The 12,424-nt window shown below is 52.9% G+C and overlaps 1 protein-coding gene across 2 annotated transcripts; it reads right to left on the reverse strand.

Annotated features, from left to right (window-relative positions):
• Window positions 1-670: 670 nt before the first annotated feature.
• IFNLR1 (interferon lambda receptor 1) lies at window positions 671-11,851 on the reverse strand. 2 transcript variants are annotated; one of them, XM_073317804.2, is made up of 7 exons: window positions 11,752-11,851; window positions 10,573-10,717; window positions 7,304-7,482; window positions 5,897-6,045; window positions 5,114-5,270; window positions 4,392-4,522; window positions 671-2,615 (listed from the first exon to the last, which is right to left on the reverse strand). In XM_073317804.2, exons 1-7 carry the CDS (start codon window positions 11,807-11,809, stop codon window positions 1,782-1,784), a joined length of 1,653 nt encoding a protein of 550 aa, XP_073173905.2. In that variant the 5' UTR covers window positions 11,810-11,851; the 3' UTR covers window positions 671-1,781. The 2 variants fall into 2 exon arrangements, with proteins under 2 accessions (XP_073173905.2, XP_073173904.2); XM_073317803.2 differs by having other exon boundaries at window positions 5,114-5,273.
• Window positions 11,852-12,424: the final 573 nt, after the last annotated feature.

Raw genomic sequence — 12,424 nt, forward strand, 5'->3', positions numbered from 1 at the left:
AGCAAAGGCAGCTCACTATTTCCCCTTTAACCAGTGTGCCTTTCTTGATCTCCTTTACCAGAATAAAACATACATATCAAGTTCATTTCAGCCAGAAACACCACAAGTAAAACACCATCAGCCCCTAGAGACGGGCACAGATCCCACCTCTGTCTAGCACCCCCTTCTTGGGTAGTTAGGGGTGGTATTGAAGCTTTGACTCTTCGCTCAGAGATGGGTAAGCAGCAAGGGAACTGCAGCCTACAACAGCAAATAGTATTCTTGGAGGAGAAATGTATGATCAGTGCTTAATTTGTAATGAAAGAGGTGCTGAGGCTCAAGCAATTAAGTGCCAGGCCTCTAGCAATTTTTTTACATTCCTAACTAATGCAGCAAGTCCAGTGGTGCCAGGGCTCTGAACTGCCAGGCCGAGAAGTGCCGGGCTCAGCCCTAGCACAAACGAAGCAATGTGCACGATGAATTGCTCAGAATTTCACTCACACCGAGTGATGATGGGAAGGACGGGAAGGGATTCCATTCTGACAAATAGCATGGGCTTTCTCCGGTGAGCAGAGGTAGCCCTGTGTTGTGGTGGGGAAATGCAAATACACACACATGCGGAACGCCCCCCAAACATTACACAGCAGCTTTGAGCCACTCTGCTCAGCAGGGTGAATTTCAGCACCGACAGGTGTGTTTTTATATAAATCAAAATAAATAACCAAAACAAACATCTCACATTGCCCACCTCGATTTTTGTTCTCTCTGTTCAAACATGAAGGGCAAGCGCTGCAGGCGGACCGGAAGCTCCCTTTACCCCACGAAAAGCAGATGTGTCCAAATGTCTATGTGGGAGGCAAATGTCCACCCAAGATAGTCCCATCCAGCAAAGGAAGCAACTGCACAATGACAGCTGGGGAAACGGAAATGTGCTGGCCTAGGTTGAAATCCACACATAATTGGAACATACCATGTTGCCAGTATTTTGCTGGCAGTTTTATACTGCCCTTGGCTTTGTCTTCACTGACACAAAGGTGTGTGTTTTTTACAGTACAATAATTAAGGCTAAGATGTAGTCATGGGTATTTTTAAGTCAGGGGTATTTATAGTAAAAGTCATGGACAGGTCACAGGTCATGAATATTTGTTTATTGCTCATGACATGTCCATGACTTTTACTATAAATACCCCTGACTAAACCTTAGCTGCTCCTGGGGCCCCTGGGCACCATTGCTCTGGGGGAACCTTGGGGGCCAATGACTGGCCTCTGCTTGACAGCGGGGGCTGACTGCACCTGGCCAACCATTGCTCTGAGGCCCCTGGGGCCAGCTGCTTGGATGGCCCTGGGGTCAGCCGCACTGGCCATTGCAGAAGTCCCGGAAAGTCACTGACTTCATGACTTCCATGAACTCCATGACAGAGGTCATGCAGCCTTAACAATAACTAGCCCAAGAGCCTTATCTCACTGTAAAATTCTAAGTGGAAACAAGGCACTTGTAGTGTTACCATGAGGTAGCCCTGCGTGGGGTCTACCTCACTTTGCTTACCTCATGGTAAAACTACAGTGCCTTGTTTTTCCAGCGGGATAGCTAACGTGCATTAGATACCCCGTGACAAAAACCCACCTCTTTCTGTGAGTGAAGGAAGACCTAGCCCTAGGCAGGACAAACAGTAGCAGAAAGCATTTTGCATGGGTGGTAATGCATAAGCAGCATAAATCTTGGGTCTGACAAACACTTGTCATTGTTTTCCTCCTGGATGGAGCTCCCTAGATCCAGACCAACCACAGGACTGCTAACCCCGTCAGTTCCTTGGCATATAATGCACATGCTGATATCCCTGGAATTTAAACTTTGGATCGCTCTCTTGCTGCAAGCTGTCACCTTTCCCCCGTGTCTCTGTTTCAAAAATCTCGCTTACTACCGAGGCCAGGGGTGGTGGGTCGTCTTCTGAGCACACGGTGAGGCTGTCACTGTCGCTTGCAATGCCCTCATCCTCTGCGAGCTTTAAAGTCTGGAAGCAAACAAGCGGCCCATCAAGAGGGAAGCCCTCGGAGTCCTCGCTGACAAGAGGCTTCCCATTCAGCCCCTCCATCAACACAGTCACCTGAAGGAAGGTGTCTCCTTGGCAGACATGCTGCCCATTTCCACTAGTAGCTGGATATCTGGCTTCAATGAGAGAGAAGTCTCCCAAGGAGGAACTCTCAGAAAGGAAGGATTTCTCGCTGTCTTGGAACCCAGAGGTGTCCTCCTCGGCCGAGCCTCTTCTCCAGACAAGCTGAGAGAACTCTAACCCTGCTAGGTTAGACAAAGATCCTCCCTCAAGGTGGGAGCCACCCAGTTCAGAGCTCAAGTGGGACCCTTGGTGACTCGTGCTGGCTGCTTGGCTGTTGGGAGCTCTCTTCGGGAACCGAGGCATTTCAGTGTAGGGTCTGAAACTGCTGCTGTCATCCTCCTCCTCTTCCTCCCAGAGTGAGAGGAGAGAAGCCTTTAGTGATACATTGTTCCTCACTGAAGGACCACTCCTTCTCCCTCCCAAAGCTGGCTTCTCCAAGCAGACGAGGGCTTCCTCAAAGAACTCCTTTTCGCTGGTCTCCTTCTCAAGGATCTTCCTAGGAGCTCTGAAATGGGAGAAATCCTAGAGGGAAGGGAAATGAGATTGGCAGGTTAAAGGGAGTTTTGATTTTGATGGATACTTTTTAAAGCAACTGTAGTGGGCATGGGAAGTGGCAGAGAGCCTGGAGAATGGCTCTTATTGTGGGCCTGTACAGCACAATGGGGCCCAGTCCCAATTGACTTCAGTTAGGGTGACCAGACGTTCCATTTTAAAGGGACAGTCCCGTATTTAAGCTCTCCTGCAGGTGTCCAGACTTTTTCTTAAAAACAGGCAAATGGTCCTGTATTTTCTGTCTCCCCCACATCAGTACGGTGGGTCCTGCTGCTGGCCAGGTCCCTGCTTGCCAGCCGCCCACCCACCAGTGGTGAAGGGGGCGGGGGTGTGTCCAGTGGCGGACGATGGGGTGGGTGCACAAGGCTGGTGGTGGGGCGAAGATGCAGCGTGCAGGGCTGGCCGCTCCCCCTGCTGGTTCATCAGCGCAGCCCCCGCTGTGTGCCAGCTCTCGGCCAGCAGGACCCCACCATCCCGTCCTGTTTCTGGCTGGTGCTGGCTGCGTGCTGCGGTGGCTGGTGAGTGCTGGCAGGCACCAGGTGATGGCCACTTACATGTCGCCTCTGCTGCCCACCCATCATGCTCCCCCTCTAACTGTCCTCTCCCTGCTTTGCCCCTTCGCCCCCCCTGCCCCTCTGGTCCTCCATATCCCCCCCAGCGGGTCGTGTCCTGCTCCCAGCACTGTGTGGAGAACCCTGGTCAGAGTGTTCAGCTCACCCACAGCGCTGGCCCGGGGAAGCCTCTCCGCCCCTCAGCTAAACTCTGAAGTGGCAGGATTGGGGCGGGGAGAAGCAATTTCCAGCCTGTTCACACCCGAACCTGCAGGCTCCACAGCAGCCCTCAGGGCAGAGGCTTAGCACCCTCTTCAGCACCCCACCCCCGGGTCTTGCCCCCAGGGAGCGCGGGGCTGCTCCATCCCCTAGGAATCCTCCCTTCCTGAACCACCCCTCTGGCTGGGTTCACTGAAGCCCCTGCAGTCAGGTTCCCTGGGCCCTGGTGCAAAATGCATTCTTAGGGCTTAACCCCTTCCTGCCTGTGCCATAGCCGAGGTGGCTGGCTTATGTGGGTGCCAAGAAGCAGCCTGGAGGTGATAGCTGCCTTTTGACACTGTGTGGGCAGAAAGGGACAAGCTGCTTCCAGCCACACTGGGGGTGGGGGGTGGAGAGGAGATGAACTCTGCAACAACACAGGCCAGGTCATCCCTTCCCTGGGGGGAGGGATAGCTCAGTGGTTTGAGCATTGGCCTGCTAAACCCAGGGTTGAGAGTTCAATCCTTGAGGGGGCCATTTAGGGATCTGGGGCAAAAATTGGGGATTGGTCCTGCTTTGAGCAGGGGGTTGGACTAGATGACCTCCTGAGGTCCCTTCCAACCCTGATATTCTATTATTCCCCCCTCCTCCCCTGCAGCTGGAAGCAGCTCCTGTCCCTTCCATACCTCTAGTCATTTTTGTTGCCCTTTTCTGAACCAATTCCAATATATCTTTTTTGAGATGGGGTGACCACATCTGCACGCAGTATTCAAGATATGGCCATACCAGGGATTTATATAGCGGCAAGATGATATTTTCTGTCCTATTATCTATCCCTTTCCTAAGCCTTGTGTGCTACCGCTGTTCAAATACACTGAAGTTTGTGTTATCTGATCTCAACTCTGGACTCAATCCTGAGAGGTGCGGAGGAAATCAGGAAGAGTTGCAAGAACACGGCAGCTTCCAGGATTGACCCAATAACGGAGTCGTTCCATACCAAAGCTTGAGGCCTCTTCTCTCTCTTGGCAGCTTGTTTACCCAGACATAGGATGGAGGCAGCGGCAGCGCAAAGGAAAAGCATGACGAGCAATGGGACTGCAATGGTGATGAGGAACTTCCAGTCCATGGCTGCAAGAGAGAAAGCCAAGAAATAGTTCTGTAGCTGTGGACATATTCTACAAATACTACTAGCTTCTTACAGAGGACTTCCCATCCGTCGATCTCAAATCCCAGTGTCATTCTCCTCATCCGACAACAGCCTAGACAAGGGAGTGATTTGGCCAGCAGGTCAATGACCAAACCAGGAACAGAACTCAGGTCTGCCCACATCCAGACCAGCATCCTGTCTAGAGCTGGTCAAAACCTAATTCATTTTTTTACAGAAAACATTGCTGAAAATGGAAAAAAACCAAACACTCTAATCTGGATTCTCCATGGACAATTTATATTTTCAGGGGAAATTCAAATACCAAAAATTCTGGGCTGAAAAACCAAGTTATTTTGGCTAAAATATTTTGGTTTATGGCCAAAGTCTTTCAGTTTTTTGGGCATTTTGGTTTTTGACAAAAATTTCCACAGAAAGGAGTCACTTTTTTTGCAAAACCAGCCTCTTTCCTGGACCACCCAATTCTCCATTAAAAACCAGTTTGGATGGAAACATTTCCTCCTAGGCCTGCCCCTTCCCACCGATCCCCTTGCTCCCCCCCAGCAGGGCCGTACCTTTGGTCTTTAACAGCACGCACACTGGCTTGGAGAACTTGCTGTGTTTTAGTTGGATTGCTTGGAAGGAAGCCCTGGCACTCAGGCAGTAATTGCCGCTGAACACAGAAGTGTTGATTGTTACCTTGTCCTGCTTCATGTTGTCATAGTACTGCTTCTGCTGAGACACAAGGAAAACGGAGGGTTGGAGACAGTTGGGGTTCTCTGTTCAGACCTGGATCCTCTGTTTAGACTCTGGAGGGACCTTTGTGACACGTCTTTCCTCTTCAGTGTGTAGGTGTTAGTCAGGCAAGAACCACGTATGACTCCACAGACGCCTGGTCTGGCACTGGTATTTCTCATTTGACTGTTTCAGTCTTCTAGGCCTTGGCTGCACTAGGGGTGGGGCTAGGGGGTGTTAATTTTGCGCTGAGTGTTTTGCACACTAACTGGTGCGTGTGAGACAGCCTGCTCTGTATACACAACGTCAGCTGTTCTCTGATTCAATACCTATCAGCGTGTCTCACACTTTGGACTTTGTGTGGAGGACGTGGGCAGGTATCCCATAAGGCTTTGCTTCTTTGCAGGACTCTATGTATCCTGGGACTTTTGTCTCTGTACATTGTGGGATATATAGCAGAAGGAACTGGAATCAAACAACTATTTCCAGGATTCCCTGTTCCCAAAAACCCAGATCCAACCCTCTCCCCTCCCCAGAACTTTAGAGAAATTTGGACCAAGATCCAAGCTTTGCATCTCCAGTATGTATCTATGCCTAATCCAATGAAACACTGGTCTTCTGACCTTGTCTTCAGTTCCGGCTTCCCAGAAATCCAGGTCATACTTCAGACCGATAAAGGCTTCGTTCACACAGGAGGCCAGGGGGAAGGTGGCACTCACGTTGATTGTAGTTTCCGTCACGCTCACTTTTAGTGTCGGGGGAGCCAGTTCCACTGCAATTGAGTGCCCAGATGTTAGAGCAGCACTCGCATAGATCCCAGTATGCAGCCCAAAGCCAGCCACCCAAACAGGCCACATATAAAGCAACCCTGGACACTAAGTTTTTGTGAAGCTCAGGCTCTTTTTTAGATGGCTAGAAAGAGTTCAAAGCCAGTGCTTAGGCCCGCCGACAGCAATTCCAGGCCCCAGGGCACAACAAGCAGTGGGCCCCCATGCATGCACAAGCCGAACCTGTGCGGACGTGGTCCGCCTGACATTTGGGCAGTGCTGCGCCTGTGCTGGCTGGTGCCCAGCAAGCTGCTGGCTGCGCTCTTCTGCACAGCCAGGCTTCCAAATGCCCGCCCAGTTGGGTTGCCAACTGTCTAATCACGCAAACCCAAAAACGCTTGCCCCACCCCCTGCCCCGCCCCTTCCTCTGGGAGGGAATTGGGTGCGGGAAGGGATGCGGGTTCGGACTCTGGGAGGGAGTTTGGGTGTGGGGTGCAGGGTCTAGGCTTGGGTAGGGGGTTGGGGTTCAGGAGGGGTTCAGGGGGTCGGCGCTTACCTCGGGTGGCTCCCGAAAGCAACTGGCATACCCCTCTGACAGTGGCTCCTAGGTGGGGGGCCTAGGGAGTCTCCGCCTGCTGCTGCCCACAGGCACCACCCCCACAGCTCCCATTGGCTGCAGTTCCCAGCCAATGGGAGCTGTGGAGTCTGCACTTGGGGCGGGGGCAATGCGTGGAGACCCCCTCCCCAAGGGCTGCCGCAGCAGCGCAGAGTGAGGGCGGGCAGGAAGCCTGCCTTAGCCCTGCTGTGCTGCTGCCGGCGGCCCCCGGGCCCTTTTAAATCACCCAGGCCCCTAGGCAGTTGCCCCCGTTACCCCCCCCCCCGTCAGTGGGCCTGCCAGTGCTTTAAGCATCTGACTTGGCAGTAGCCCCTTGATCTGCAGAAGCCACGATCTCAGTGAACATGTTGGATAATGAAGGACAAAGAGCTGCTGACCAGAAACTCCCCAATGGGCACTGTCCTTCCTCCAGGGGAGGTTGTTGAGACTCAGCTCTCTGCATAGGGCCTACAGCTGTAGTGTGGGTCTGTTCTATTCAGGTTCTTATGCCGTGTCCAGCACCATGGTATCTGAGCACCTTACGAAATCTTACAAGCGTGGAGGAGAGTAGAGGGAAACTCCAAACTCTTCTAGTCCTGTGGGGGCATCACACAAACATTCTCTCGGGAAAGGCTGTTCAGCCATAGCATAGACTAACAATAACATACCATCAAAATGATATTCCATGACTCCCGACTCCACCCAAGGGGACCTGCGCCCTGCCGACCGGGCTTTGACACGGGCGCTGAATTTGTTGTACAGGTCTGGCACACAAGTCAGATTGCAGGTGGTTTGGGAAATATTTCTGCAGTGTTGGACCTTTTCCCAGTGCTTTAAGTGATCCCATCTGAAAGAAGAAACAAAACCAACACAGGGCTGAACATCTAGTGCTTCTTTGGGCTAGCAGGGGTGGCGTTTTGCAGAACTAGCCCCAAACATGGCTGAGGGTTTACGGCAGAACTCTCCCCATATTTGCCTATTCCCAGGGATTGGCCCTGGCAAAGAGACAGAGCCCAAATTCTAATTATTTAAATGGCCTCACAGATTTACATTCTGCTTTGCAGCTAAACAATGAAAGGAAGGATTGCCCAGTGGTTAGGTGCAAACCTAGAACTCAGGCAACCATGGATCAAATCCCCTTTTCTGACTCAGACTTCCTGGGTGACCTTGGGAAAATCACACATGCCGTGATACTGATGGTGGCGTGGAGTAGGGTACATGTAGCTATATACTGCAGTGAAAAATGGGATGCATGGGAAATTCTCTGGCAGCAGGGAAGCTGCTGCAGCCTTTCCCCACTGTTTCCACCGGGCCAGAGCCTTTCCCCGCTGACAGAGGCTTTCCCTGCGGTGGGGAAAGGCTCTGGCAGAGGAGAGGTAACAGGACGCTACACTGCTAAAAATAGCAGTCCAGACATGGGAGGCCCAGCTTGGGCATGTAGGGCTGTGTAGGGTACACACACTAAGGTTCTGGCATGTCTCTACTCTACAGGGCTAAGCAGTGCTTCGCCGTCTACACTGCTGTTTACTCCTGTGCTGTGGGACGTGCTACCTCTGTACTCCACACACCGCGGTAAGCATAGACACCGACTTAGTGTCCGTGCCTCAGTTTCCTCATCTGTAAATCAGGTATAATAACACTGCCCTGCCATGCCTTGCACTGATGTCATGATGAGCAGCACATTAAACACAGTCAGGCACTCAGATATGACATATAAGTGCTTAAGGTAGAAGGAATGAGACCCAGCCTCTTCCCTAAAAAGCTTTACAACCCCAGGCCAAGATTTTCAAATGTGACTCGTAATTTTAGGCACCCCTGGGGGGTTTTTGGGTGCCCTACTTGAGCTGCCTTAAAAGGTCCTGAGTTCCAGAGGGATGGTCCTCTGCAACTCCTGAGGATCAGACCCCTTGAAAGTGTCTCACACTGGGGCCCGCAAATCACTTTTGAAACTCTTAGCTTAAGTTCATTGGGCCTAGTCCCTGCCCATGGAGGCCAGTGAAAAGGCTCCCATTGACATCCCTGCAGGATGGATCAGGATCTGCAAGTCCTCCCAATGTGGGCTGCACAAGCGGGCCCTGGGGAAGAGAGGCAAACACAGGCAGGAGGAGAGGCAGCCCAGGGGAGGGAAGGCTGAGGGAGGATCAAAGGAAGGGGAGGTTTGAAGCAGTGGGTTTTAAGGAGAGAGAAGGAAAAGAGAGATTGTGCTTGGTAGATGAAAACAAGGGGCCAGATTCTCCACTCTGCTGCACCAGCTTCCTGCTGGTGAAACGCCATGTCTCCAGTTACATGGTCATCAACGGAAAGACGTCTACTGACTTGGCTCAGGCCCCAAAGAACCAGACCCATGGGAACTGACACCACCTGGAGAGGAAGGCAAGGCCGGAAGCAAGGGGCCAGCTGAAGGGAGATCAGCAAAAGAGAGACCCTCTAGGGAGAGGTAAAAGAGGAAGGCAGAGCCTGGGGCAGATGAGATTAAGGAACTTGAAACTGCAGTGGTAAGAGGCAGGAAGCTAGACAGGGACCACAGGGGTGTGCTCAGAATGGCAGGGGAGAAAGGGAATTTTAGCAGCCAGCCTGCGTGGGGTGTACTAAGACAGTCCCCGTGACAGCACAGAGAGCAAACACGGCCCGGCTGGCCTGGGCAGCACTGGGGAGCGCTTTTAACCAGGCTCTAAGTTGCCTGCACCCCAGCTCCCCGCAGTGCTCTACATAGGGTTGCCAACTTTTAGTCACACAAAACCGAACACCCTGGCCCCACCCTCTGCCCCACCCCTTCCCCAAGGCCCCACCCCACTCCTTCTCTGATGCCCCACCCCTGCTCACTCCTTCCCCCCTCCCTCTGTTGCTTGCTCTCCCCCGCCCTCACTCACTTGCTCATTTTCAGCTCATTTTCACCCCCTTCCACAGGGATTGGGGTCTGGGAGAGGGTGAGAGCTCTTGCTGGGGGGTGTGGGAAGGTGCTCTGGGCTGGGGCTGAGGGGTTTGGAGTGTGGGAGACTGCTCTGAGCTGAGGCTGGCAGTTGGGGTGCGGGAGGGGATATGGGCTCTGAGCTGGGGGTGCAGGTTCTGGGGTGGGGCCAGAAATCAGGGGTTCAGAGTGTGGGAGGGGGGTCAGGGCTGGGGGGAGGTGAGGGCTCTGGCTGGAGGTGTGGGCTGTAGGCTGGGGCCAGGGATGAGGGGTTTGGGGTGCAGGAGGGGGTTCTGGACTGGGGCCGAGGGGTTTGGAGTGCAGGGGGTGGTTCCAAGCTGGGGCAGGGGGTTGGGGTGCAGGAGGGAGTGGGGGGTGCAGGCTCCAGGAGGACGTTTGGGTGCGGGAGGGGGCTCAGGGCTGGGGCAGACGGTTGGGGTGTGGGAGAGGGTTTGGGCTCCAGGCAGCGCTTAACTCAGGTGGCTTCCAGGAAGCTGGCAGCATGTCTCTTGGCTCCTAGGTGGAGGCACGGCCAGGTGGCTCTGTGCGCTGCCTTGCCTGCAGGCATCACCCCCGCAGCTCCCATTGGCTGCAGTTCCCGGCCAGTGGGATCTGCAGAGCTGGCACTCGCGGCAGGGGCAACACACAGAGCCTCCCTGGCAGCGCCTCCACCTAGGGGCTGCCGAGAGATGTCCCTGCTTCTGGAGAGCTGCGTGGAGCCAGGTAGGGAGCCTACCAGCCCCGTGCCAATGAGACTTTTAATGGCCTGGTTCAGCAGTGCTGACCGGAGCCGCCAGGTTCCCTTTTCGACTGGTGTTCCAGTTGAAAACCAGACCTCTGGCAATCCTAGCCCTACAAGGGACAGCCCTGTACCTGATCAGTTTGTTTGCGGGCCTGGTCCATCCAGCATAAAAAGCTATGAACAGACCCCGCTAATAGAATCACCACACCCAGTTCTCCCCACACCCCCACTGCCATGGGGAACAAGCCCCAGGCACTTCTAGTCATTTTCCCTTGTGAGACACCCACCTTTGGTATCTCACGGTATACAGCACATCTGGCGGGGACCCCTCCCCGGGGAGCCATGTCAAAACCATGCCGAAATCCTTCGACAGCAGCGTCACGTTGCGAGGGGGGGACAGTGGCACGGTGGGCTGCCCCAGAGCTACAGAGCCTGGAAAGGAAGGAAATAGGAAGGAAAAGCTATTCAAATGCTCCAGCCTTGATTCTGGGGCTGGGACAGGTTTGGGCGCTCATGGGAGAACAGCATGTGTGAGGACCTACTGCTCTCTGATGCCTTCCTGCAGCACTCCCAATGGGCGTGATTCACCCCGGCCCTAGAGGGAGGGGGGGGCGGGGTTGGAGCATGTTTTGGTTTTGCCCATTTTCCTGCCCCTCAGGCTTTGTCCTTCAAGCACAAGAACAAGCTCGGTGCACCTGAGTCCAGCCTCAACGAGGTCGTAGGCTGCCCACACTTTTCTCTACCCCTGAAAGCAGCTTGGGGTTCAGATCCGGCTCCGGGGAAAGGACTGGATCAGTTCTTAGTTTACATGCTCTGGTTTGAAGGTGCTACCTTCAGTTCCTACAGCAATTCCTCAGACAACTGTTTCAACTCCAATTTTTAAAAACAGATCACTCCCAAAATTCCAGATTTCTGAGTCCGAAGCAGGCCATGGCCCTGCCAGCCCTACACGCCAGGCACCTGGGGTTTTCAGGACAGAACCAATTTCTAGCCATCCCTGCTCCTTCAGCACGATGCTTTTTAGGGTAGGTCCACGTCTGAGTTGGGGGTGTGATGCCCAGCTCCTGTAAATGGACCTGCACTAGCTCTGCGTGAGCAAGCGCCTAAAAATAGCAGCATGTCCACAGCAGCACTGGCAACTGCTGGGACTAGCCACCCAGAGAACAATCCTGCCCAACCCCCTGGGCCTGGGCCCCCACAGACACACTGCTAGTTTTAGGCACTAGCGTGAGTATATCTCCATGAACAGGGAATCGCACCTCCCATTTCAAATGTAGGCACACCTGAGAGGAAAACCTTTCATTTGACATTTATCCACCCCAGAGCCTTTCACTCCTGTTTACATGGCCGAGGCCCCATCCACAGCGACTTTGACTGCTTTGGCAAAGACAAAGCAAAAAGGATACGCTATGCTTGGACTATGCCTTTAACATGAGCAAAGCAGCACAAAGATGTCCATACCATACCTAGAATCTGCTGTAAGGAAGACAGAGCTAACAGGACTCCGATTCTCTGGGTAGACATGCTGAAGTCTCAACTTCCTGCTTGTAATGAGTTTTTTTTGTTATGACCACTTTCATTATCCAGTTTCCTGTAATAAGTAGTGTTGCCCGTCAGCCACCCACAGGAGAACACATGAACCACTCCCTGAGAGAGAGGTAGCCTCACACATCAGCTGCAATCCAAAGGCTGAGCTGTACTTTGAACATATGACACCTGTATGTAAGGGTACGCAGCTCCCAGTTTAACGATTGCTGTAATAAAAGAAAACAACTCTCAACCTTCAATGATAAATATGCTCTAGCCTTCCCTTCCAAAGTGCTTTACAAATACTTCTGCTTCCAAATAGCCTTCTGGTGTGGGGAAGTATTCTTAGATCCATACATAGATTTTAGGGGCAGAAGAGATCATTATGATTACCCAGCCTGTGTGTCTAGTAGCAGGCTAAAGAATTTCATCCAGTCATTCCTGTGTTGAGACTATATCTTGGGGCTGAGCATATTTTTAGAAGATATTATTATGCCCATTTTACAGATGGGGAAACTGAGTCATGGAGATGTGGAAAGTGACCTGCCAAAGTCACACTGTTATCAGTGGCAGAGCTGGGACTAGACTCCAGGTCTACACCCAGTCACACCC

This window comes from Lepidochelys kempii, chromosome 19 (assembly GCF_965140285.1).
Source record: "Lepidochelys kempii isolate rLepKem1 chromosome 19, rLepKem1.hap1, whole genome shotgun sequence".
NCBI lineage: Eukaryota > Metazoa > Chordata > Testudines > Cheloniidae > Lepidochelys > Lepidochelys kempii.

Excerpts from the sequence above, each read along its gene's own strand:
- IFNLR1 (XM_073317803.2), bottom strand. The coding sequence starts at position 11,809 with ATGTCTACCCAGAGAATCGGAGTCCTGTTAGCTCTGTCTTCCTTACAG. Across the intron at positions 10,718-11,751 it reads TTCCTTACAGCAGATTCTAG|GCTCTGTAGCTCTGGGGCAG; the intron begins GTATGGTATGGA and ends CTTCCTTTCCAG. Across the intron at positions 2,616-4,391 it reads AGAAGAGGCCTCAAGCTTTG|GATTTCTCCCATTTCAGAGC; the intron begins GTATGGAACGAC and ends CCTTCCCTCTAG.